The sequence below is a fragment of the Acomys russatus genome, chromosome 14 (assembly GCF_903995435.1).
Source record: "Acomys russatus chromosome 14, mAcoRus1.1, whole genome shotgun sequence".
Taxonomy (NCBI): Eukaryota; Metazoa; Chordata; class Mammalia; order Rodentia; family Muridae; genus Acomys; species Acomys russatus.
In genome coordinates this window covers 54,812,455-54,836,069 of record NC_067150.1, presented here as the reverse complement: position 1 = coordinate 54,836,069, position 23,615 = coordinate 54,812,455, and the positions used below count along the sequence as shown (strand labels likewise).

Below are 23,615 nucleotides of genomic sequence, written 5' to 3'. Positions count from 1 at the left end.
TCAGGGCATAGTGTACAATAGCACAGCTCTGACACCTCAAGTGGCCAGGGAGAGCACTCGGTCAGAAGAGCACTGATGCCAGTGTGCCAGTGTAGTGTGCTCAGAACCAATACCTGCTACTGCTCTGGCCCACACAGAGCTGCACTTGGCCAGCAGCTGGGGAAAGGGGTGCTTTGCCCTCCCCAGAGGGCAGCATTTGCCTCTAGATGCGCACCTGACTTTTACTTCTTTGTGGCAGGAGCTCAGACACTGAACTTAAAATGTCCATAAGGACTTGCTAAGAGACAAACCCATGAGCCATCTGTTCCCTCTATCCCCTAGGCACACACCAGATCTAAAGCTGCCTCCTTTTCTCTCAACAATGTCCACCTTAGGTCAGAGCTGCGCTCTTGGTGGGGACCAGTGACAGTACACAGGAAACAGCATAAGCTCCCGAGCTGCAGCCAGGGTACCAGCTGGTGGTGATGGAGCACACAGGCAGGCAGGCCTCCTTATGGAGCCCAGGGCTGGCCTCAGCCTCCAGGAGCTGGGATCACAGTGTGCTCTTACGTACTCGGCCCTCTTATACTATAGATTGCTGGGCCCCGCTCTACCCTGGTCCTTTAGCGAAGAATGGAGATCTGAAGTTGTCTTGATACTGTTATTTCACACCTTGTCCACCTATGCCGCGGGAGCAAAGATTTCTCCTTAGCTCCTTTCTAAAAGATCAGTTAAAGGGACCCCAAAATCCAGTCAGACGGCCAGCCAGCATGATAAGGGCAATCTCGGCAAAACAGAACCCGACTGAGAAAGAAAGCGCTTTGGGCACACAGTGCTGGCACCGGTGTCAGTCAGACCTAGCAGGAGAATTCAGTGCTCCTCGTCAGAAGAAAGGCCTTCGATCTCATCCCGGTCTCCTCCGATGGCCATCCAGAAGGCTTTGGCCACCTGTGGAGGGAAGCATGTGACAAGCCTCAGGTTTGTAACAGGCAGCTTTCAGCTCATTTCGTACGCCACACCCAAACTGACTGAGGTCTACAGTTCCATACTTTTGCCCTCCAGCAACACACATTAAAACCCCTGGGCAGCCTTTGACCCAGATTTCTGCACTGGATGTGTGGTGAGCTTGCAACCAGGGCTGCACTCAAATGGGAAGGGTGGGGAGATGCCCAGCTTCGTTATTGACAGAAGCAAAAACACAAGTGCACAGCCGGCCTCAATGTCTGGAAAGGAGCTGGGCAAATAAATGATGACACAGTTCATATAATGAGATGCCACCAATCATGTCTGTTTCCTGCCAAGAACATGTGTTGCTGTGGTAACAGCAAAACAAAACAGCTATGAGTTTTCTGGCCTAAGAGGAAGGCAAGCATCCCGAGTCTGGGTGAAGGTTCCATGTCACGTAACATATACTGAAGATACCTCAGTTTGACTGCAGCAACCATGTTACTGTTGTACAGGTAAGCAGCCAGCTGCTGTAACATCTAGTACAGCACTCATGCTAAGGCCCCGTGGCACCACACACGTCACAGGAAAGGCCTTTGTTAGATGATAAACACCTGCTGGTCTTCTTACCTTTTCTGCGTGCAACTTTCTTTGCTCATGAGGAAGCGTCGCAGCCTTGTCTAGGGGGAAAATATAGCTTAAGAAATTTGTCTTATAGCACAGGAGTATGTGGAGCGCATGGGTGTGCTAACGCTCGAAGGCGGTAGATGGGTTTCTGGAACATACGCTTGAGGTATAGTCATTACAGCTATTAGGAAGCTTTATCTTCCCACGTTTCCAGATGGGATGTGAGTGAGCTGGTGGGAATGTGACAGATGCCGAGCTGATGAGACCCACTAAAGGAAGAGACACACTTTAGAAGACAGGAAAGTGAGGGGAAGAGGATGGAGACCCCAGGGAATTTTAAACCAACAAAATGGCCCAATCTCCTAAGCAGCTAAATCTCTCAAGCCTAGAGCTCAGAATCGGATCCAGCCATTACCACATAAACTAGAAGAGCATCGACATGAGAGGCTATGAGACATGCTGAGATAGTTACCTTTCATTTCCTTTAACTTTGTAAAGAGTCTCTCGAAGTTCTCCAGATCTCCTCCTCCGGTGGTAAGACTCGCTAATTCCTGAATATCCAGGTCTAACATGGGATCTGAAATCAGAGTTGATCACACATTACTTACACACATGTAAGGTAGTCAGTGCTAGCTTTTGGCGATGTGCACAGCTCGTGCGTGCCTGCCTGACGACTGGCTGGGCTGCTGGAGGCTCCCTACAAACGAACAGCCACTTTTCATCCTTACAGCACTGGGATGAGGTAGCAACTAGCTGCGAAAGGCACCTGCCTCGGCCCCGCCCCCCTTGCTACACACTCAACAGGGCTGGTGCAGTCATGTCCATGTCCATGATTACAATGGCCACACCTAAGCCTATTAGGACAGGTATCATTGCCTACAACTTGTAGATGAAAAACAACAACTCATGCTTAAAAATCAGCTCACCTAATGACAGCTAGCTATCAGAGGTGAAGCTGTTTAAAATCATGTGTTCTTAATACAATTTTAATTCTTAATGCAATCCACCATTTCTACCTCAGCACGTTACTTAAAATGCTCACTCATCTCTCCAGCCCCTGATATTACATCTTGACCACCGCGACAGTGGCTTCCCCCTGACCATCCAGTGCCCAGGGCTCCGCAGACTCTTTCCACTGTTGGCAGAGCTGTGGCAGCATTTGTGTGGGCTCGTTGGTTCTCTAATGTCATCTACCTCCACTACCGCAAACACACACAGTACTGAGTGCTTTAAAATTTTTTGTCCACCTATTCCTCTTCCCTTATGTCCATCGCTCTGTCCATCCATTCCCCTTCCTTTATGTCCATCACTCAGTCCATCCAATCCCCCTTTCTTATGTCTCCCCACTCCTGTTTCTGGAGCATCAGGGGTCAAACCCAGAGCCTTGCACATGCTTGGTAAGCATTCTACCACTGAGCTACACTACAGCCACATTTCACCCAGCGGGAGTACTTGACCTTACAGAGTATACCTCTGCTTCACGACAGCCATGTGAGGGCAGACTGCTCACTCCTGCTTAACAGACCACGAGGCAGAATCATGTACTTGAGGCTGCATCACTGGCAGAGGTACAGCTCTGACTTGAAGCCATATATGGTACTCCAATGCCCATGGCCTTGACTATTACAAGGTCTAGCTCTACACTTGCCCATAAACTCCCTGAAGACAAGAATGGCCACTTTTAATCCTTTTCATTTGCCACGCTGCCATATAATTTAAGTGCATCTGGGATCATAACTGTGTCTTGGTTCAGGGCACATGAGGCAGGCTGTTGGTGTACAGTGCTAAAGACAAAATTTCTGACTTACCTGTGCACAGAAATGGTAACTGAGCTAGAGACAAGGACACAGTTACTTTGTGCCCTGAAAATACGTTCAGAAGAAGAGTTTAGATGGGCCACTGAGGACAGCTATTTGAAATTTGGGAAAGGGAGAACAATCTGGCAAAGGCATTCAGAAGGGAAGCCAGAGACAAGGTGCTGGGGAGTGAAGAGAAGATGTTGCTTCAGTGAGCACTGTCCAGAGTCCTGAAGGCTGCTCAGTCAAGCCGAGGACGGGAACACCGAGGTCGCAGGCGGCCTGCACAGCCAGCCACTGGGATGTCAGGAAGCGAGCAAAAGCTAGATGCGTCCAGCAAGTGGGAGAATGGGAATGTTCTAGGAGACTGCAGATACCCGGTCCCGGGGGACAAGGCTGCCTGAAGAGAGGGTCACATGTCACTTTCAGGGTTTCTCTGCCCAATCACTTGAGCTTTCTACGTGGAAACAGCACTGTTCCCACAGACTGACACCACGGTCACTGTCCACTCAGTTCCTTGGCTTCCTTGCTTCTGAAGGACAGAGTAGGTGCCAGTGCCTGCTTCGCTGAACTTTTCTAGGCTTCATGGCCACAACATGTCTTCTCTACACACTCCACAAGCAGATAAGCATGAAGGCATGAAAGAGCCTTTAGAAGGTGAGAGCCTGTGTGACGCGTCAGTCACCGTTAGTTTTGGCTTCTGTTTAAACACCATGAGAAACTTGCAGAAGGCAGAAGTGGTTACCATCAGGCTGGCTGTCTTAGGCAAGATGATTTGAATCACGATCCTACTAAAAGAATGGAGGAGGAAAAGCCACTATCTGTCCTTCCTCCTGCCTGACAGCTGCGGAGAAGGCTCGAGCCAAGCGCTTTCCATCAGGTGTCTATTCTGAGTCCTGCTGTTATCTCTGAGGAGCTCATGGAGGAACTTACCCACAATGCTGTCAACCTGTGCGCCTGCTGAGCCACAGGCACCACTGCGATGGCTAGGGAGGGACTCTGTCATCTCAGCTGCTGGCATCGGCACCTGCTGCTGGGGAATACAGAGGCAACAACTTAACAGCAAGCCATTTCAGTGAAAGCTCCACAAGGGTTCATGCTCCCACCCGCAGCTAGCTGTGGAGAAGCACTGACAGGCCCTGGAGGAGCAGGTGGACAGGAACAAGGTCATAGCCAAACACGAAAAATCACAAAGCCACTGCCCCAGTGGTACTGCCCTCAGGGAAGAACTGAAGTATCAGGCCTTGGCTGCAGGCTACTAACACTTGCTCTGCTTGCATGTGCTGAGATCCATGTTCTGGGCTGGGAGATAGCTCCGTCAGTAAAGTACATGTCTCACAGGCATGCAGATTGGAATTTGGTCCCCAGCACCCACATAAAAAGGCCAAATGTGGTGCACTGGGGAGGGGGAGACAAGAGGTTCCGTAGGGCTGGCTGGTCTAGATGGTGAGCTCTGTGGTTAGTGAGAATCCGTCTGGAAGGAAGGTGGACTGTGTTCCTTAGGATGACCCCTGAGGTGTCCTCTGGCACCTGCGCTTACGTAAACAAGCATGAACACATGCACAGACAACGTCAAAAGAACACAAACAGCTCAGTGGCTGGGAAAGCGATGTGGCGTGGCACATGCGTGGCACCTGGACATGCGTGGCACCTGGGTCTGACAGGCTGACCAAGTAAACTCAGAATGGAGCTGCTGAGGAGAGAGGGTGAAAACAGCCTGCCAGCTCACTCAGCTGATTCAGGACTTTGGTGAACAAGTACTGAAGAAGATTCATTTTTATTTTCTACATAGAGATCTACAAGCAAGATTTTGCTGTAAGGAAATTCTTACATAGTTAAAAAGTGCTCTAGAAAAACAAAAAACAAAAAAAAACTACAGGATATCCTGAGTGCAAACCTGCTGAGGGGGCTGGACCAGCATTCCCTCAACAGGGGTTAGGCATTATCAGGCACAATCAGGTGCTTTAAGTCTCCTTCCAACTACTGAATCCTTTACCTCGGAGTGACAGCTCTCTGCTGATCCAATGCTGCAGTTTGCTCCAGCCAGTGAGTTGAGAAGGCTGAGGCCCTGGCTCCTGTCTGGAGAGAAAACATCATAGATGTTATTGCTTACAGCTACTGTGACAAGCAAAGGCTCTGTCCTCAAATCCACCTCTGCCCATGCTGGTAAAAGAGTTTAGACCTGAAAAGTCCCCCGAAGGCCTGTGTGCTACCAGGAAGTAATGGGACATACTTGGGGAAAGTAAGGTCACTGGGGGCATTTCTTTGAAGGGGACACTGGGATGTGGACCTTGTCTCTGTTTTTGCTTGGCCACCACGGTGACAGTCATCTCCATCCTATACACACCATGATGTGTTGTGGTGTGACAATCCAAAGTGATAAGGCTGATCAACCACAGATTGAAAGCCTGAGCCTTGGAAGGTGATCATCTCAGGCATTTGTCACAGTGACACAAAGGTGACTGATGACACACTCTCTCGATTCTGAGTAATTGTTTTCAATGACAGAATATTGGCTGAAACCAGTCAGGTGAAAAACCAGAAGGCTATTACACACAAATGCCATTCCAAGGCACCAGTGTTTCAGTAGCTGCTGTTGACTAAAAGTTCGAAACATTTTACACGTCAGCTTGAAAGCATTACTACTGTATAAAAAGGAACATGACATTTTAAAACACAGTTGTCACCCTGCTACCGAGGGGTGCTCGAGGGTCCCATGGTTTGTGTCACAATGAGGACAGAGTGTCTGGAACCAAGTGAAGAATCACCCAGAACACACAGTAAAAACTAGCTCAAGGTCCAGGCTCAGTCCATCACGAAGCTGGGGTAGAGGCCCACTCATCTCAACTCCCAGCAAGTGTTCCAGGCAGCAGAGTCAAGATCAGATGCGGACTAAGGATTCCTCAGCTTGCAGCCCTGGGCAGTGCACCCTCCTCTCAGGGGTTCAGAGGCCAAGGTCAGGTTCCCTAGGCAGCGGGTAACACTATCTGAGCTGTGGACTCACGAGTGCTTACCTACTGGCTGACAGGAACAAAAGGCAGTTTTTGCACAGCAAACACAAGTGCCCTCCCTTCTCTTACTGGAAAAAACTTGGACTTTTGGTCATTTTCAACTGTAATTCACAAGTCTCTCAAATCCCAATTCAAAAGCTTGGCATTCCCTAAACTTGGCAGGCTGCCACTCCTGAGAAAATACATGACCTCAGTGCATCTTAGAATATCTCCCTTCTTACAGAGGCCTATGAGGAGCCAGGCAAAGGGGGATATGACCCTACAACAAACTATAAACCTTTGGGCACCTTTGACTTTTTCTATGTCCATCCATTTTAAAAGCTTTCATTATTTTATGCTATTTTAGCCTCAGTTACAAGACCATAAGTCTAATGTTTATTGCTCTGATGCTAACAGATAAAATTGTGAGGAAAAAGAGCAGTGGGAAGAGACTGAGCTTCTGACCAAACTCTCGCTCTCCCGCCTGACCTTACACAAACCACCTCACAGTGGCTCCATCTATTGCACTGTGAAGCCACCGGTCACTGAGTGCAGTGGTCCCTGCTCCAGAAGCCTGCAGCTGAGAAGAGCTGTCAGCCTCCTCTCCTCTCGTACCTTGGAATTCGCTGTGCTTAAGGACTTTCTTCCTTTTTTGCTTAATATATATATATATGTGTGTGTGTGTGTGTGTATATATATATATATTAAATCCTTACATTTCAAAACCTTAAAAAGCTCACGCTGAGCCATGGGTTTGGAATGAGCTGGAGGGAACTGCACTCGGTGCTTCTGATGACAACGGAGGAGTCAGCCAGCTCATCAGATCCTCTGCTTACAGTTTAAGGAAGTCAGGGACACATACATTTATACAGTTGAGAGAAGAATCTACTTTTGTTTATTCAAAGCAGACTGCTTGCATCGAGTGCTGCTCAAACGGTCTGGCTGGTATTGTAGACACTGGGTCTTCTGCTTTGGTGCTCTTCACAGTTCTGCGCACATGCACCCACCACACGCCATTCATGAAAAAGAATTACATAAATCTCTCTTACTTGCTAGTAGCCCTCCCCTCCCCCCAGTTTCTGGCATGGAAATGCTATTCCTATGGAAAAGGACCTTCCCTTCAGCTGCTGAGGCCAGTCCTAGCGCCTATGGTTTTCCTGACAGCACAAAGCACTATACTAGGAAGAAACAAACCAAGGCACTTATTTAGCTGGTTCTTCTAGAACTTCAGGCATGCAGGAGGAACAAGGTTTTATGAAAACTAAATCAGTCAGGAAGCATAAAAAAGGCAGCCACCCTCACCAGCAAGGACCCAGGCACACCAAAGCTTGCAACTGTGCTTGGACTTAACTGTTCTTCTGACTGTTTTCCCCCATGAGTTGAGCAGCCCTAATTCAGAAATCAGAAATGCTCCAAAATCAAGTCCCATGAAGCCGCAGGGGAAACGCAGGCGCACATTAGCACTGTTACTGTGGGTCATATGCATAGGTCAAGAAGACCTGAACAAATAGCACATGTGTTCTGCACACATACGTGCAAGTATTCCAAAATGCAGAGAGTCTCAAAACCTGAGAGACTTAGAGCATTTGGTTCAGGGACACCCAGCCCACAAATACATCTTATGATAAGCTTTAGTCTATAAGTTAGACAGTTAAAACAACAACTACAATAAAATGAGTATTTCAAACAGAATATTCTAATGAAAGTTTTCCAGCTGGCTGGAGAGACGGCTCAGCAGTGAAGAGTACTGGCTGCTCTTGCAATGGGCTGCAGGTGGCTTCCAGCAATCGCAGGAGCTCACAGCCCTCTGCAACTCCAGCTCCAGAGGCTTTGGCACCCCCTCCTGGCTGCTTTGAGCACTGCACGCACATGGCGCATGCACATACACTAAGGCCCAAACACATACACATGAAAAGTTAACCAAGAGTTCTGTGGGAATAGTTGCCCTCTCTCCAAACATTTCCATGCACTGAACTCATTCCTCTTATGAAAAGATATTCTAGGAAATTCTGGATGGCTTCTCTCCAGTTCATTCTAGTTACCTAGACAACCCAAATCACTAGCAACTGCATTTAGAGCCGTTATTAACAAAGTAAGGATCATGTGAAGACAGGCACTGAAATACCTCAGCAGCCAACTGGCAGTCAGGACGGCCACTAGGTGACTGCTGACTGCTGGGCAGATGGCAGTGTGTGAGATGGGCTGCTAAAAAGGACAACCCACCTCCTCAGGCAGGACGGTACAATATGCCACTCTTCACTCAGACAAGCACACCAGTTGAAAACAGGAGTTATTTATTTCCAAAACTTCTGGGGTACAGTTTGTTGACTACAGGTAACCAATACCACAGGTAAAGAGGAATTAATCACTCTGTATTAAATTTATCCCAAAACATCTGACTCCATTCCAGTGGTCCAGTAAATTACAGATGGAAGATGCCAGTGCCATGAAAAACAAAACCAAGCAGTGCTTGTTAGCAGCACAGATCCCTCAAATGTTAAGAATCTATCTCCTTGGCCACATCCCAAGCCTACACAACCTGTTAAACATTTTCTGTGTCTGCTTCCCAGTTCTTGTTTCTGGAAAGCAGCAACTACTAGGCATCACCTGAGGAAGCTCAGGCAGTCTCTGTATCTTTTATTATTATTATTTATTTTATTTTTATTTATTTAATTTATTCAGATTACAACTCAATTGTTATCCCCTCACTTGTATCCTCCCATTCCTCCCTCCCTCCTTCACTCTATTCCCCTCCCCTAGGTCTATGACTGAGGGGGGCCTCCTCCCCACTATATGGTCATAGGCTATCAAGTCTCATCTTAGTGGCCAGCTTATTCTTTCTTTGCGTACCTCCAGGCCTCCCCACCAAGGGGAGGTGGTCAATATGGGGCACCAGAGTTCATGTCAGAGGCAGTCCCCGCTCTCCACACAACTGTGGAGAACATCCAGTCTCTGTATTTTAAGTGGCTTTGTTATTCTTGCCTCCTCTCCCAGTCTGTACAAAAGCCTTCCTTGTAGTGAACATGGTCTTCTCCACTCACACAGTGACAGCTAAGGCCACATTCATTTTAAGCTCAGCCACGGCCCTTCTAAGTTCACAGAGACGTGGTACCCATATTTTAGGGAGAATCTTCCAATGATATGGCGTGCCACAGCATCTGGGTCACACAACCTTTAAGAAAGGTCACAAATGTTGTCACCACTACCAGGAAAAAGAATCTACATTACTATAACATATTTCATTTCTTCCTGGGGAGTTTAAAACAACAAAAACAAAACATGGAAGACTGGAGAGACGGTTCAGTGGTGAAAGAGCATTGGCTGCTTTTCTAGACCAGGGTTCAATTTCCAGCACCAATGGCAATTCAGACCCATCTGCAACTCCAGTCCCAGGGGATCTGAAGCCCTCTTCTGGCCTCTGTGGGCCCTGTACCCAAATGGTGCATGGACATATGTGTAGGCAAAACAACCATGTGCATTAAAAAAACAAAAACAAAACCCACCACCATCACCACCACCACACACACACACACACACACACACACACACACACAAAGCCAAACCCTTATTTATTCTCTCCCACTCACCCACTACCTGAAGTCTTGAATACATCATTAAAGCAACACTTACTCAGGCTCACGTGGACTCAGGGAAATGTGCCTGTGCTCTGTGCCTGTGGCAGAGAGGAGCTGCTCATGAGAGCAAGATCGCGCTTTTCTCACTCTCATATGAGCAGAAAGTTCACTGTGGAGAATGAAGTACCAAGAAGAAAATGACAGCAGCAAAGATACGACAGAGCGCTGGGGTGGACGCCCTCCTCCTCCTGCACACGGCCTGAAGAGTGAGCTGAACTTTGGACAGCACTGTCTTTCCTGAAGCCATAAAGGAGAGCTCTGCACTAGCTCCAACAAAGGCCCTACTATGGGGCCTATGTCCGCAGCACACATGGTGGAAAAACCCTCAAAGGGGTGTGGCAACCAAAAGCACCACTGAGACCCAAATGTGGGGAACAACAGCATGAAGACCACAACAAGATGGTGCTCTCGCGTGTTTGTAACCAGCTTCAGAACAACTGTAACGGAAGAGTGAGGGGGTCAAGAACAGCCTCCAGGGTGCCCTGTGGATGAGAGTTCCTGACACTGCTGTGTGTGTGGACACTCCCAAAGGCCACACCTGAAAAGCCCACTGTTTCCTCCTATCTTCTAAGTTCCCACAATCCTCTGCCCCCTTACAATACAGTCTTTTCAGCATAATGCTTTTAGACACATGGAACGGCAAGTGACACTCATAGGCAGGGAATAGTCTGAGTGCTCAGGTTGTATCTTGGGTTCCTCAATGCTGTTTAAAAGCTGAACTCCAGCTCAGCTTCATGGGATTTAATGACATCCATTTCACTGGATGGTGCCCCTGAAATTGGATACCAGGGTCCAAAGACGAAAAGTCAAGTTCCTAAAGTTATGCAGGTACAGGGCAGACTAACTAGATCTCTCTCTATTGACCATTTTTCCTCTCACTAAGGTGATGCTTTATTTTTCTCTGACATAGATTCAAATTAAAAAAAAAAATGTTTTTTAATTTATCATGTGTAGTGTTTTGCCTGCATGTACACCTGCACACCAGAAGAGGGCCCCAGATCTCATTATGGATGGCTGTGAGCCACCATGTGGTTGCTGGGAATTGAACTCAGGACCTTTGGAAAATTAGGCAGTACTCTTAGCTTCTGAGCCATCTCTCTAGGCCCCCAATTTTTTAGATCATCATTTTTCACTTCTTAAAAATGTAATAGAACTGGATGTGGTGATCCATGTCTCCAATCCCAGCATTTAGAAGACAGAGGCAAAAGCATCAAGTTCAAGACTAGCCTGAGCTACCTAGATCATCATCTTCACCACCACCACCACCTCCACCACCACCACCACCACCACCACCACCACCACCACCATCACCCACCACCATCATCACCACCATATCACCACCACCATCATCACCACCACCACCACCACCACCATCATCATCATCTTTTAAAAGTAGAAGACACAGCTATCTACTTTCTCAGGTGAACATCTCGGGCAAATGTGGAAACTGGGGCCCTGTAGCATGGGCACTCATTTCTTTTTGGGGGGGGGGTTCTTTCCATCAGTTACAAAGGCCAGCCTGAACTGGAACCTGGGACTTCGGCCATGCAATCATTTACTCAGGACATGTGGGGGCAACAGATGATCATTTAGGTGACACTTTATGAGACAGACACTCATCTCACTTGCAATGGGACAATGGGAAACTGCTGTATGTAAGAGTCGCTCCCTGCCCACTGTGGGTGGAGTCGTAAAGTTTTAGCATCTGTTTAGTCTACCGGCTCCTTCCCTGGCTCCACTGCCCCTCTTCACCAACTGGGTGCTACCTGATGTAATACCCAGAAGCCACCACTGCAGAAAAAGCCCTCCACTGAACTTGCCAGTGTCCAGCTTAAGAAAGCAGGCACAGGAACGCTAAATAACATAAATTCGACACCTGGCAAAGGTGTTGTGTATACTACCCTCCTCCATGGTGTGCTAGTCTCAGAAACGTCAAACCAGAACATAATGTACCAGACTCTACAAGTTCAAGGCACTGCTGCAAGCAAAATACTTTGCAATGAGGCTCTCTGATGCACCAGATGGAAGACGCTCTTAGGAAACTCAAAGAGAAGGGGGTGGGGCCTTAAAAACATCTGTCACATTTGTCATGAGGTAGTGACCCACAGTTTCTACTTTCATGACAGTGATAATAAAGGGACATTACCAAACTATAAATGTCAGACGACTTGGCTGGTTTTCAAGCCACAGAGCAGGCTCTCGGGGGAGTGTGGGGACCACAGCAAGGAGCTGAGACCTCATCTCCATCCTGTCTTTGAGTTGCAGCCCGAACTCAGATTGAGGAAGCATAAGGCACACCAGCAAAGGAAGGGGATAGTCGCCTGAAGAGGCTAGGTGGCCCCCGAGTGCCCCCAGTGGCTTCCCTGACCGCCATGATGCAATGGTGCCTGTGGACTTCCTACTGGGCAGAGCCTAGAATACAGACCTTGAGCTCAGTGCTTCCAGCCACTTTCCCAGCAGCTCCTGCCTCCAGGGGTATTTTAGGCCTTGTTTTCTCTCAAGTGCAATCCAGTGCTACAGATAAATGACACTGTTTCTGGTCGTGTGCTGTATGGAGCTGTACTTTATACATAACAAAGTAGGAATTTATTTTTTGTCTCCCAAACATAAAAGTCTATCCCTTTTGGAGCAGTATTGTGTTCACTGAGAATGATACATCTGATGAAACGAGGCACTGAAAGATCCAATAGTAAAAACTCCATTGTAAGGCTGCACACAAGTCACATCTATCAGGAAGATCTATATACCTTTCTAGTGTGGTCATATACTGCATAACATCTGGGTCAACTATAGCCTGCAATGTAGTACGGCAGTAGTTTAAAAGACCCTAACAAGCTTGTGGTGGTTTTAATAGGAATGGCTCCCATAGGCTCATATGCTTGAATTCTTAGGTACCAGGAAATGGCACTATTTGAAAGGATTAAAAGGATTAGTGGTAACAACGGCCTTGTTAGAGAAAGTTTGTCCCCGGGGGTGGGCTTTGAGGTTTTAAAAGCCTGTGCCAGGCCCAGTGTCTTTCTCTCTGGGCCTGTAGCTGTCAGCTACTGCTCAACCTGCATGCCGCCATGCTTCCCACCATGATGATAATGGACCACACCTCTGACACTGCAAGCCAGCCCCAGTTAAATGCTTTCTTTCATAAGCTTTGCTTGATCATGGTGTCTCTTCACAGCAACAGGACAGTGACTAAGACAAAGCTGAAGGAGCCTGTTGCCTGGTAATGTCTTAATGTGTTACAACAAAGTCATGGTGATCCCTGGTGTAAACAGGCCCCACTGCACTACCTGTCGGTGAAAGTACAGCATGCACAACTAACTATACACTACTTGATTCACACTGTTTCACACACTTATACTGTGGTTACTATTGTTGTTATGGCTACTTATAAAGTTCATTGCACAACTATGCATAGCAGTCTGCTACATCTGCCCAATACTATGTCGTGACTGCACAGGAAGGCTACATCACATGACTGGCATACCACCTGGGTTTGTGTGAGCACATCTCACAATGGTTATACAATGATGGCTTCACCTGATGATGCCTTTCTCAGGACATAACTCCCTTCCCATTAAGCAAAAAGGGACTACAGTGATTTGCCTGCAACTGTATAAAATGTTTGCTTTTAAACCTGGTATTAAATTTTAAAGGACACTAAGTACCTACAGTGTATAAACAGTCATAACTCAAGCTGAATAGAATACTAATCTACCTTGACTCCAAGTAAAATAATGAAAACACACTGCTCCCACTCACAAGTCAGTCATCACTGTTTGCTGTATTAGCTAGCTGGGAGCTCCGCAGTGCATTCTTTGGATTAGGTTCAGGGACGATGGGTTAGGACTAACGCCATGCTATTCAGATAACATAAAAGGATTTAAAACAATTAAGCAAAAGAAACCCCAAACCTCAGATATAATCATTACCTCCAGTCAGTCTTGTTAAAATATAGCACACCTAGGCTGAGACAACTTGTGGTAAATCCCTCACCTGGCTCTGCCAGCGGTTCCCCCGTGCAGCCAGGGCCACTCACTGAATCTCTGTGCTCAGCTCTCTAGTGGACTAATAACCCTGAACTAGGCCATGACTGCATGATGGGATCAACACTCTAGCTCAAGAGACCTGTGGTCCTGCGCTGCCTTGGCTGAGTCACTGAGGGTATGGACAAGTCGCCTCCCCAATGCCTCCTTTTCCTGTAAAAGAAGAAGCTGTACCAAACACATACGTGGAGATTCTGGTGCCTTGCTCGGGCTAGCACTCAAGCAATTGTGTCAAGTAAAGCAATGCCCCTTACATTCTATAAAATGCAAAGACAGGTACTGAGGAGACAGTTCAGCAGGGTAAAGTCCTTGCCATAACAGTGCAAGAACCCAAGTTCAATACTCAAGACCAATGTAACGGCCAGGTAGTCATGGTGACCCACATGTAAGCTCAGCACATGGGAGGCAGAGACAGGGGTACCAAGGCAGCCAAAATGGTGAGCTCCAGGTTCAGTGAGAGACATTGCCCCAAAATACAAAGTGGAGAATGACCAAAGATACTCATGTCAGCCCTGGGCCTCTACAAGTACACACACGTACATAAGCCCGCTCCCGTCTACACATGCAACAAAGGTCATTACAATTAGTCTTTAACAAACCCACACCCCAAGCTCTTGGGTATATTTGCTTTTTTTCCTAAGCATCTTTCTCTTAATCTTTACATCAGCTTATAATAATTACTCACATATGTGCACACACAGGCAGACAAAATCTAATGAGTCAACCTGGCCACAAACCCACAAACATGTATTTTGTGTACGCACGTGTACGTGTGTGTGTGTGTGTGTGTGTGTGTGTGTGTGTGTGTGTGTGTGTGTGTGTGTGTGTGTGTGTGTACCACAATCCCTCCCTCTTTGGTTTTTCTACAGTGTGCTGGGCAGCCCCATTCTTTCCACCTCCTTGATCATCTAGTCACCCTGAACCATATGTTGCCCGGTTCTGAGGCAGATGATCATTATGTCATCAGGCTGACCTCAAATTCAGGGACCTCTTGCCTCAGTCTCGGGTGCTGGGCTTCCAGGCACAGGCCACCACTGTCCTTCACCTCACAGGAAGACTAGGCCGGAGAGGGGTCAGAAAGAAAGTTGGCGCTGGGGTAGAAGCATGGGAGCACAAAAACAGCCTTTCCCAGAAGACGCTCTACCTGCTGCGACCTTTGATTTCTTTATGCACTGAAGTGCTCATAGGATGGTGTCGCACACCTTTGAGTTGTTACTGAAAGCATCCAATTACAAAAGGGTGGGCGATCACCTGGCAAGGATGACTATGCTACTCCAGCACCATCTCATAAGCGGGCCCGGAGGCTGCTGAGGGTGTCTGCCCAGGTGGCCGGGAGAGGCATACGGGACTCAATAACTGAGCTTAAGCTAAGGGGTTCTCAAGAACCCCTTCAGAGTTGAGTGTGGCACCTCACATGAATTCTTCTGCCCCTACTGGGCCCCCACTAAGAATCACTCAATTGAAGTATGCCTAAAATTGCCTTTCTCTCCCAGGGAAAATGTTTTCCTGGTTTCTCCTGGCCATCGCCATCACACAGCAGCCAGAGTCCTCTCTCGGTTAGACTATGCCATCTTCTCTTCCAGTCAAAGCCTCAAAATGGCCCTGAGTTCTCCCTGAGTAGATGCCAAAGTTATCAAGATGGCCTGCAGAGCCCTAAATCCCGAAGCACTCGCCGGGCGTGGTAGCGCATGCCTTTAATCCCAGCACTCGGGAGGCAAAGGCAGGTGGATCGCTGTGAGTTCGAGGCCAGCCTGGTCTACAAAGCAAGTCCAGGACAGCCAAGGATACACAGAGAAACCCTGTCTTGAAAAACCAAAAATAAAGAAAGAAAGAAAAATAAAAGAAAAAGAAAAACCAAAAAATAAATCCCCAAGCACTCCATCCATTCTGCCGTTCTCTCGTCTCTGTAGATACAGGGAGCGCCTAGCCTATCCTTCAAATGCACAGGGTGTGCTCCCCTCTTACTACACACTCTGCCAGGCTGCCCTTCTCCCAGGTCCAGATCCCTACCCACCAAGGGACCTAGCCTGACCACCCTATTTATAGTGCGATCTACCCAAACCTCAACCCCTCTCTAGTTTCCTTTCCCACCACCTATCCCCTTCTAGCACCCTATATACCTTACTAACCCCCTGTTGCCTGTTCAGCAGTGTGTACCAAGTACAGGGCCCCGGATCACAGTGTGTGCTCAGCAGACAGCTCCCGAATGAGTGTCAAACTAGAATCTAAAGTCTACACCAAGAAGACAACTCAAATGGCCAAGTGCACAGAGTCTGAGGAACACTCTTATAAAGATGGCAGATGCCAAAGTGCACAGGTGCCCTTTGTGCTGCACATAGGTATAAAGGAGGAAGGAGGGGCGTGCTCACTACCATTTCCTTTTCCTAAGGTGAGCTGGGACTGGCCCTGTCTTGTCTTCCTGCGGCTTTGCAAGTCAGGGCCCAGGAATGTGAGAATGCAGGTTCTTGGCTACTACAAAAGCAAAGGCCAACGAAGCTTCCAAAATGCCCAGTTCACTCTCCCCAATTAAGCACACTCACACAAGTCAGAACTAGATGTCTATTCTGTGCCAGCAGCTCTTACCAGCTACATAACTGAGTCCCTGCAGCTGAGCTTCCCACCACTTCCTTCCTAGTAGAAATGGTCTGGATGAGGCCCAGGCAGCAGTCTTCAAAAGCTCCCAACGTGCAGCCACTGGAAAAGACCAACTCCACTCTACAGATCAAAAATATAGCCCAAGGCTGAGGACAGCTCAGCGGTTAAAGGCACTTACTTCTCTTTCAGAGGACCCTAAGTTTGGATCCAGAACCCAAGTCAGGCAGCTCACAACCAACTGTAACTCCAATTCCAGAGGATCCAACACCCTCTCCAGGACTCTGCAGGCACCTGCACACACATGCACCTCAACCTGTATACACATAATTAAGACTGGACTGACTCTCAGGAGGACAAGGAGTATGGAGACGGAGGAAACGTCCTTACAATTTAATAATTATAAACATAATGAGTTAAATGCACAGAGTTCAAAGCATAAAGGATCTGGGAAGCTGGACCTCACCTCAAACCAGTCAGAAGGTCTAAGAGGGGACCCTGAGTACTACTATTTACTAAGAGCCCAGAGGACTGCATGTCCCCCACCCCCCACCTGGTAACGAGTGTGACACTTCTTGACCTCTGTACCCCAGGCAAAGTCACTTGACCTCTACACCTAACTCACAATAGATCCTATGAAATTAAATAATCTATCTCACAGCTATGAACATCAGTGGTATGGCTTACTTTTAACTGAGAGTTGCCATTCACATGTCAACGCCACCCTCCTTACAAACTCCTCACAAACTCTGCCATGATTATCACCACATCCAAAACATTGCTTTCACGTTCTGATAAGAAAATTCCATCTCCTTAGCAGCCTCTCCTTCAGCTCCTGGGAACCACTGATCAATACTGTCTCTGTGGCTTTAAACGTTCTGGACATCTCATCAAAGAACAAGGACACAAAAGCTCCTGGCACAGCAGTGGAGCGGTGGTTAGCCCTGATGTAGTTACATGCACTTTTTTAGAACTGAGTAACAGTTCACTGTATGGACTTATCACTGTTTTCTGGAGTTGTTTCTATCTATGGGCTATTATAAATAACACTGCTATAAGCATTTATAATAACACTTTGCATGGACATGTATTCAGCTCTATTGAGCACACCTAAGGATACAGTAACTTAGGCATATGGTAACTGTGAGCACAACTTTCATTATTGTTATTTTTTATAAGTTTGTATGTGCATACTATGCATTTCAGTCATTCTCATCCCCTCCCCTTTACCCTTTCTTGCCTCTTCCCACTCTCGCTTAACCAATCTTTTTCCCAATAGGTTTCCCTCCTATTTTCATGGTTGATTTGAGCTTATTTCGTGGCCTCTTTTGTGACTCATGGAGTTTAATTAGGGCTGCACGCATGAGCACAGGAGGTTACGTACTGGGCAACTTTAACAGCAGTTACATCACAGGAGAAAATGACCCCCTTTCCCAGCAACCATTAACTCCCAGTATCTCCTGAGGCAGGGGCTTCAGGACCCCTTTCCCACCCGTGAGGGACCACGGATGCGCCCTTCTCTTATGCATAACGTCAGACTTTCAGAAAGCCTACGGTGTGACTGGGTAGATAGCTCAGCCACTGAAGGCCCGAATGTGACCTTGTACCCATGAAATCGCCAGGTGCGAAGCCCGTGTTTGTCAACATAGCCCCATCAACCAGCCCTAGGTCCCAATGACAGACTGTCTCAGAGTACAGGTGAAGACTCTGAGGAGCCGCACCCAAGGCTGGCCCCTGGTCTCCTCATGCATCGATATCCCACCCCCAATACACATCCACACAGCTGCACATCCACAGGACTAAAAGAAAGAGGAGGAGGAAGGCTGCATGTTCTCATGGGATAGAGGAGGCAGGTCGCCCTGGAAGGACACTATGGCCTCACCACACAGTCACACAGAGCTCTGTCTTTCTAGGGACAGACTTGTGTCTCTGTAATATGTCCCACCTCCTAAGAGCTGCACTTCCATGGCTACATCTCGAGCTTCTTCTAGGATGAGGTGGGTCATTCTACTTGTAACTGACCCAGGTCTTCTTCACATGTCAGTAAGCTAGTGCCAAAACTTTGGGTTTTAGCTAAAAACACATAGAGTCCCAGGACTGTAAACAACAATGAAATAAAGAGCCATGCATACCCACAATGTGTCTCCTTGCTTCACACTTAAGAATGTCGCCCCAGGGTTTAAACACATAGAACGTGGAAGTACTTTTGCACAAAACAACAGTCCTAAATGCCAGGACCAAATTGACTCTGGAGAGGAAAGGGTTTACTGAAGCTTACGGTTGTAATCAGGGAAGTCAGGCAGGAGCTCAAGGCAGGAACCAGGCAGCAGGAACTAAGCAGAGACCATGGAGGAGCACTGTTAACTGGTTGCTCTCCATGCCGCCCAGCCTGCTTACTGGTGACAACGCAGGTCCTTGCCGAGGGGTGGGCTCACCCACAGTGGGCTGGGCCCTCCCACAGCAATCAGTCAAGAAGATACCCCACAGGCCAATTGCAGGAACTGGGAACATCCTCTTCCCAGACAATCCTAGCATATGTCAAGCTGACAGAAAACCAACCCAGATAGAATCAAAGTACGTTCGGTGCAGCTTGTAGACTCACATATGTGCAGGACCTCCCCACTACCAGAACAGGTCCCTGCCACAGAATGTTACAGCGCTGGCTTAAGCTAGGCACCCCTCCCAGAGACCTTATCCTCTCGACATTACGTGCAACAGCTAACAGTTTAACTGCTAAGGGGCGGTCTCTCTTATACCAGTTTAGGGACCAGTGAAAAGTGTGTGTGTGTGTGTGTGTGTGTGTGTGTGTGTGTGTGTGTGTGTCCATGTGTGTGTCTGTGTGTCTGTGTCTGTGTGTGTACATATACATACACAGATGGACATATTCCTTCCAACCATTTCCAACCTGCTGTTTATTAACTCCACAGACATGGGGGGCTGTAACTATCGTGGGTGGCTGCACAGCTATAAATGTGAATTATAAGCCATTGTTTCTTTAATGTATGAAATGGGGGTCAGAGTTTTCAAAAAACGATTAAAGCCAAAAAGCTTCACTGAATTTCTAGCTATTTCAAGAAATTTATAATGGGCAGTACTGAAGAGAACTTTATTCGAAGTTGATCTAGTTTATGGCCCGTATCTCAAACCGAGTTTTACACTGTACGCAGTCTAAAGCAGTAGCTAGCTGTGACAAGTGCTTAGCATGGACCTGAAGGAATAACTAAATGTGTGAATGAACGGAAAGGACCCATCGGAGACATCAGACCCTAACGTGGAGATGGGAGAGGGAAGGAGAAAGGGGAGGAAGGAGAGGGAAAGTGAAAGGAGAGGGAAGGAGAAAGGGGAAGGAAGGAGAGGGAAAGTGAAAGGAGAGGGAAGGAGAAGGGGAGGAAGGAGAGGGAAAGTGAAAGGAGAGGGAAGGAGAAAGGGGAAGGAAGGAGAGGGAAAGTGAAAGGAGAGGGAAGGAGAAAGGGGAAGGAAGGAGAGGGAAAGTGAAAGGAGAGTGAAGGAGAAAGGGGAGGAAGGAGAGGGAAAGTGAAAGGAGAGCGAAGGAGAAGGGGAGGAAGGAGAGGGAAAGTGAAAGGAGAGTGAAGGAGAAGGGAGGAGGAGAGGGAAAGTAAAAGGAGAGGGAAGGAGAAAGGGGAAGGAAGGAGAGGGAAAGTGAAAGGAGAGGGAAGGAGAAGGGAAGGAAGGAGAGGGAAAGTGAAAGGAGAGGGAAGGAGAAAGGGGAAGGAAGGAGAGGGAAAGCTCCTTGTTGCACAGAAGGGATTTTGCCAAACACAAGGGCTGGATGAGAGTCAGGGTACCAACCGTACTTAACTCAGTGTCTGCCGAGCTGGCCATCCCTTGCCCTGTATCTCAGGGAAGACAGGCCAGTGTGAACCACAGGTTTCCTCATCTCCTTCTGTAGTGTTTCACCTAGCACAGCACACTGGCTAAGGCAGTGCACTCTAGACTGAATTGTATCCCCCAACTCTCAAAGCTCAGGCCTAACCTCTGATGCAGCAAAATGCACCTTTATTTAAAATAGGGAAATTAATATGGCCACAGGGTGGGCCCTAACTTAATATCACTACTGGCCAAATAAGAGAGGAGATATGAACAAAGAAATGTGCAGAGAGAAGCCACGGGAAGATCGGAAGTACCAGTGTCCCAGCCAAGGAACTGTAGAAGCCAGAACCACGGCCGAGGCAACCCTTCTCCAGCATCTTTGGAGGAGGTGCCTCTGGAACCTCAGGGTAGGGCTGCTGACCTTCTTCTAGAACAGTGAGGCAATAAATTCCCATTGTTCTAAGCCGTCTAGTCTGTGAGCTTGTTCCCGAAGGCTGAGCAAGCTAATGCATGCTCTGATCCAGTGTCAGCCAACCACAGACTACATGTCAGACCCAGCCCTCACCACACAGCCACCACGATCACACCCTCCAGGGCCCAACAGTCTCCCTCAGGCTGCTGCAACAGCTCAGGTCTCCCTGACCTTGGACTCCACCCTAATGGCCCCTACAGAGACCCCACCAGGAGAAAGCCCACTTCTCCTGCCCAGCGTGCTGACATCTAAGTGGGCTCCCACTGCTAGGTCAGACTCCCCGAGGGGCTTTATGACATAAATCCCTTGTTCTTGGAGCCACGCTTCCTCTGGCTAAGCACTCTCCCCTTCAGCCCTGGACACCCCATGGAGAATGGACGGAACCCATGCTCTCCTGGAAGCTCTCTACAGCAAGACCAAAGCAACAGCTGCGTCTGTGATTCTGTGTTCATCACAGCACCTCGCTTGCCTAGCTGACGTCTGAAAAGTACACACAGACTCCACTTATATAAAAAGCCCAGAAAGGACGAACACAGAGAGTACTATAAAGAATTCCACAGCTAGACTCAGGCTTTTTAATGATAAAGCTCATATCTTAAATGTTTAGGTCATTCTTAAAGGCAAAGAAAATATGAAAGATACTGTAATATCTACATGCTTGCTGAAATACCTAGTCAGCACACATTAAACAGCCCCAGCTTGCTACATCTGGCTTCTTCTTCAACTGAAGACCTGAGAACTGGAATAAAAATTCCGCAGAACCTAATGGTTCCACATATATCCAGATTATTTACCACGTGCCACAAGGGTAAAATCGACACCGTCCGGTTACTCACCACTCTTCATCATGACATTGGACCAGACATTGGCATTCAACGCTTGTACAATCCGTTTTACGCCTACAGATTCAGGGAAGTCATCTACCAGGGAAAGAAACACACAGGTCTGTATGTACACCCAGATATACCTACACATTCATAATATGTCATATGTCCCTGAAGCCATGCTTTTCAATAACTGGGCTTAATTATCTTCTTTACTTAGCTGTTGCTTCATAATGCATTGTGTACAAAAATGAATGAGGCAAATACAGAGCTCAGAGCTCCTGATAAGACAGACACAAAGGCCTGGTGGCACTCAGAGAAAAGGATAAGCAGGCTACCAAGATGAGACTTGATAGATAGCCTATCACCATATAGTGGGGGAGGAGGTTCCCCCCCACCAAGTCCTAGGCCTACAGGAGGGGAATAGGGTGAAAGAGGGAGGGGGAGGAATGGGTGGATACAAGTGAGGGGAAAACAATTGAGATGTAATTTGAATAGATAAATTAAAAAAAAAAAAAAAAGGGAACAGTCATGAAGCTGGGCTTGGTGGCCCACACCTTTAATCCCAGCACTTGGGAGGCAGAGGCAGGCGGACTACTATGAGTTTGAGGCCAGCCTGGTCTACGAAGTGAGTCCAGGACAGCCAAGGCTACACAGAGAAATCATGTCTCCAAAAACAAACAACAACAAAACAACGGTGATGATAGAAGAGAGTTGTGTGATCAAGCCATCTCCATTGTATCACCATGGAATCCACTCACAGTTTCCAGAAAATGCAAGTTCTCATTGAACAGCCACAGTACAGCACTAAAGACACTAATCTTGGGCCCGCAGAGATGGCTCAACGGCTAAGAGGTGCTTGCTGCTCTTCTACAGGGTTAATTCCCAAGCCCATGTCAGGTGCCTCACAATCGCCTATAACTCTAGCCCCATGGGAGTTACAATGACTCCATATATACTCTCTCTCTCACACACACACACATGCATACACATGCACACGCAATGTCCCCCACACTTTAAATTAATAAATCTTAAAAAAATCATAAACACATTAATCTTGGCTATCTATACAGAATGAATTTCTAAGGGCTGACAAGATGGCTTAGTAGGTAAAGGCACTTGCGGCACGGCCTGGCGACCTGCGTTCGATCCCTGGGAGGAGGCCCTGTCTGCATGCTGTAATGTACGGCTTGCTGTGTTCAAGTCCAGCTCTTTCCCAGTTCTTCCCTATGCAGAACCTGACACATCAAAGTCGGGGCGCCATGTGATCTCTGAACCGCACACAGGAAAATCCCCGTCTCTGGAACCACAGACCACTATCCTCCTTTTTGATCTGAAGGACATCCTATCTGGGCAACTGGACTTTCTGTAAATGTAGCCTTTGGCTCCCTTTTGGTACCAATTTACAAGATTTTTGTGGTCCAAATCTGCCTCAGCTGGGTTGACCTTATACAGGCATACTTGGAAAGGGAGAAGATGGAAGGGCTGGAGAGATGGCTCAGTAGTTAAGAACACTGGCTACTTTTGCAGAAGGCCCAGATTCAGTTCCCAGCAACTACCTCAGGTACCTTAGAACTGTCCAGAACTGGAGTTCCAGGAGATGGATGCCCTCTTCTAACCTTGGAGGCACCTGCATACATGTATGCACACAGTCACACACTGACACATACATATATACATAAATGAAATTTAAAAAATTTTTTTCTTTCTTTTAAATATCCCCCATCAAAGAAAAGATGGGGTGAAAAGATGGCTCAGCAGTGAAGAGCACTGGCTGCTCTTCCAAAGGATGGAGTTCAATTGCTGCCATCGACACTGCAGTTCACAACCACCTGTGACTCCAGTTCCAGGGGATGGATGCCCTCTTCTGGCCTCCTTAGGCAC

At 47.7% G+C, this 23,615-nt stretch overlaps 1 protein-coding gene across 2 annotated transcripts in view; it reads right to left on the bottom strand.

Moving 5' to 3' along the window:
• Window positions 1–498: 498 nt before the first annotated feature.
• Aagab (alpha and gamma adaptin binding protein) overlaps window positions 499–23,615 on the bottom strand; it is a 39,041-nt gene continuing 15,924 nt past the window's right edge. The window contains exons 5-10 of one of the 2 annotated variants that reach the window (XM_051156632.1): window positions 21,744–21,827; window positions 5,344–5,426; window positions 4,281–4,380; window positions 2,024–2,128; window positions 1,555–1,604; window positions 499–927 (exon numbers count right to left, since the gene is read on the bottom strand). In XM_051156632.1, the coding sequence (XP_051012589.1) occupies window positions 850–927; window positions 1,555–1,604; window positions 2,024–2,128; window positions 4,281–4,380; window positions 5,344–5,426; window positions 21,744–21,827 (500 nt within the window). In that variant the 3' untranslated portion in view covers window positions 499–849. The remainder of the gene's footprint in view (window positions 928–1,554; window positions 1,605–2,023; window positions 2,129–4,280; window positions 4,381–5,343; window positions 5,427–21,743; window positions 21,828–23,615) is intronic. The other variant, XM_051156633.1, reaches the window with a different exon arrangement.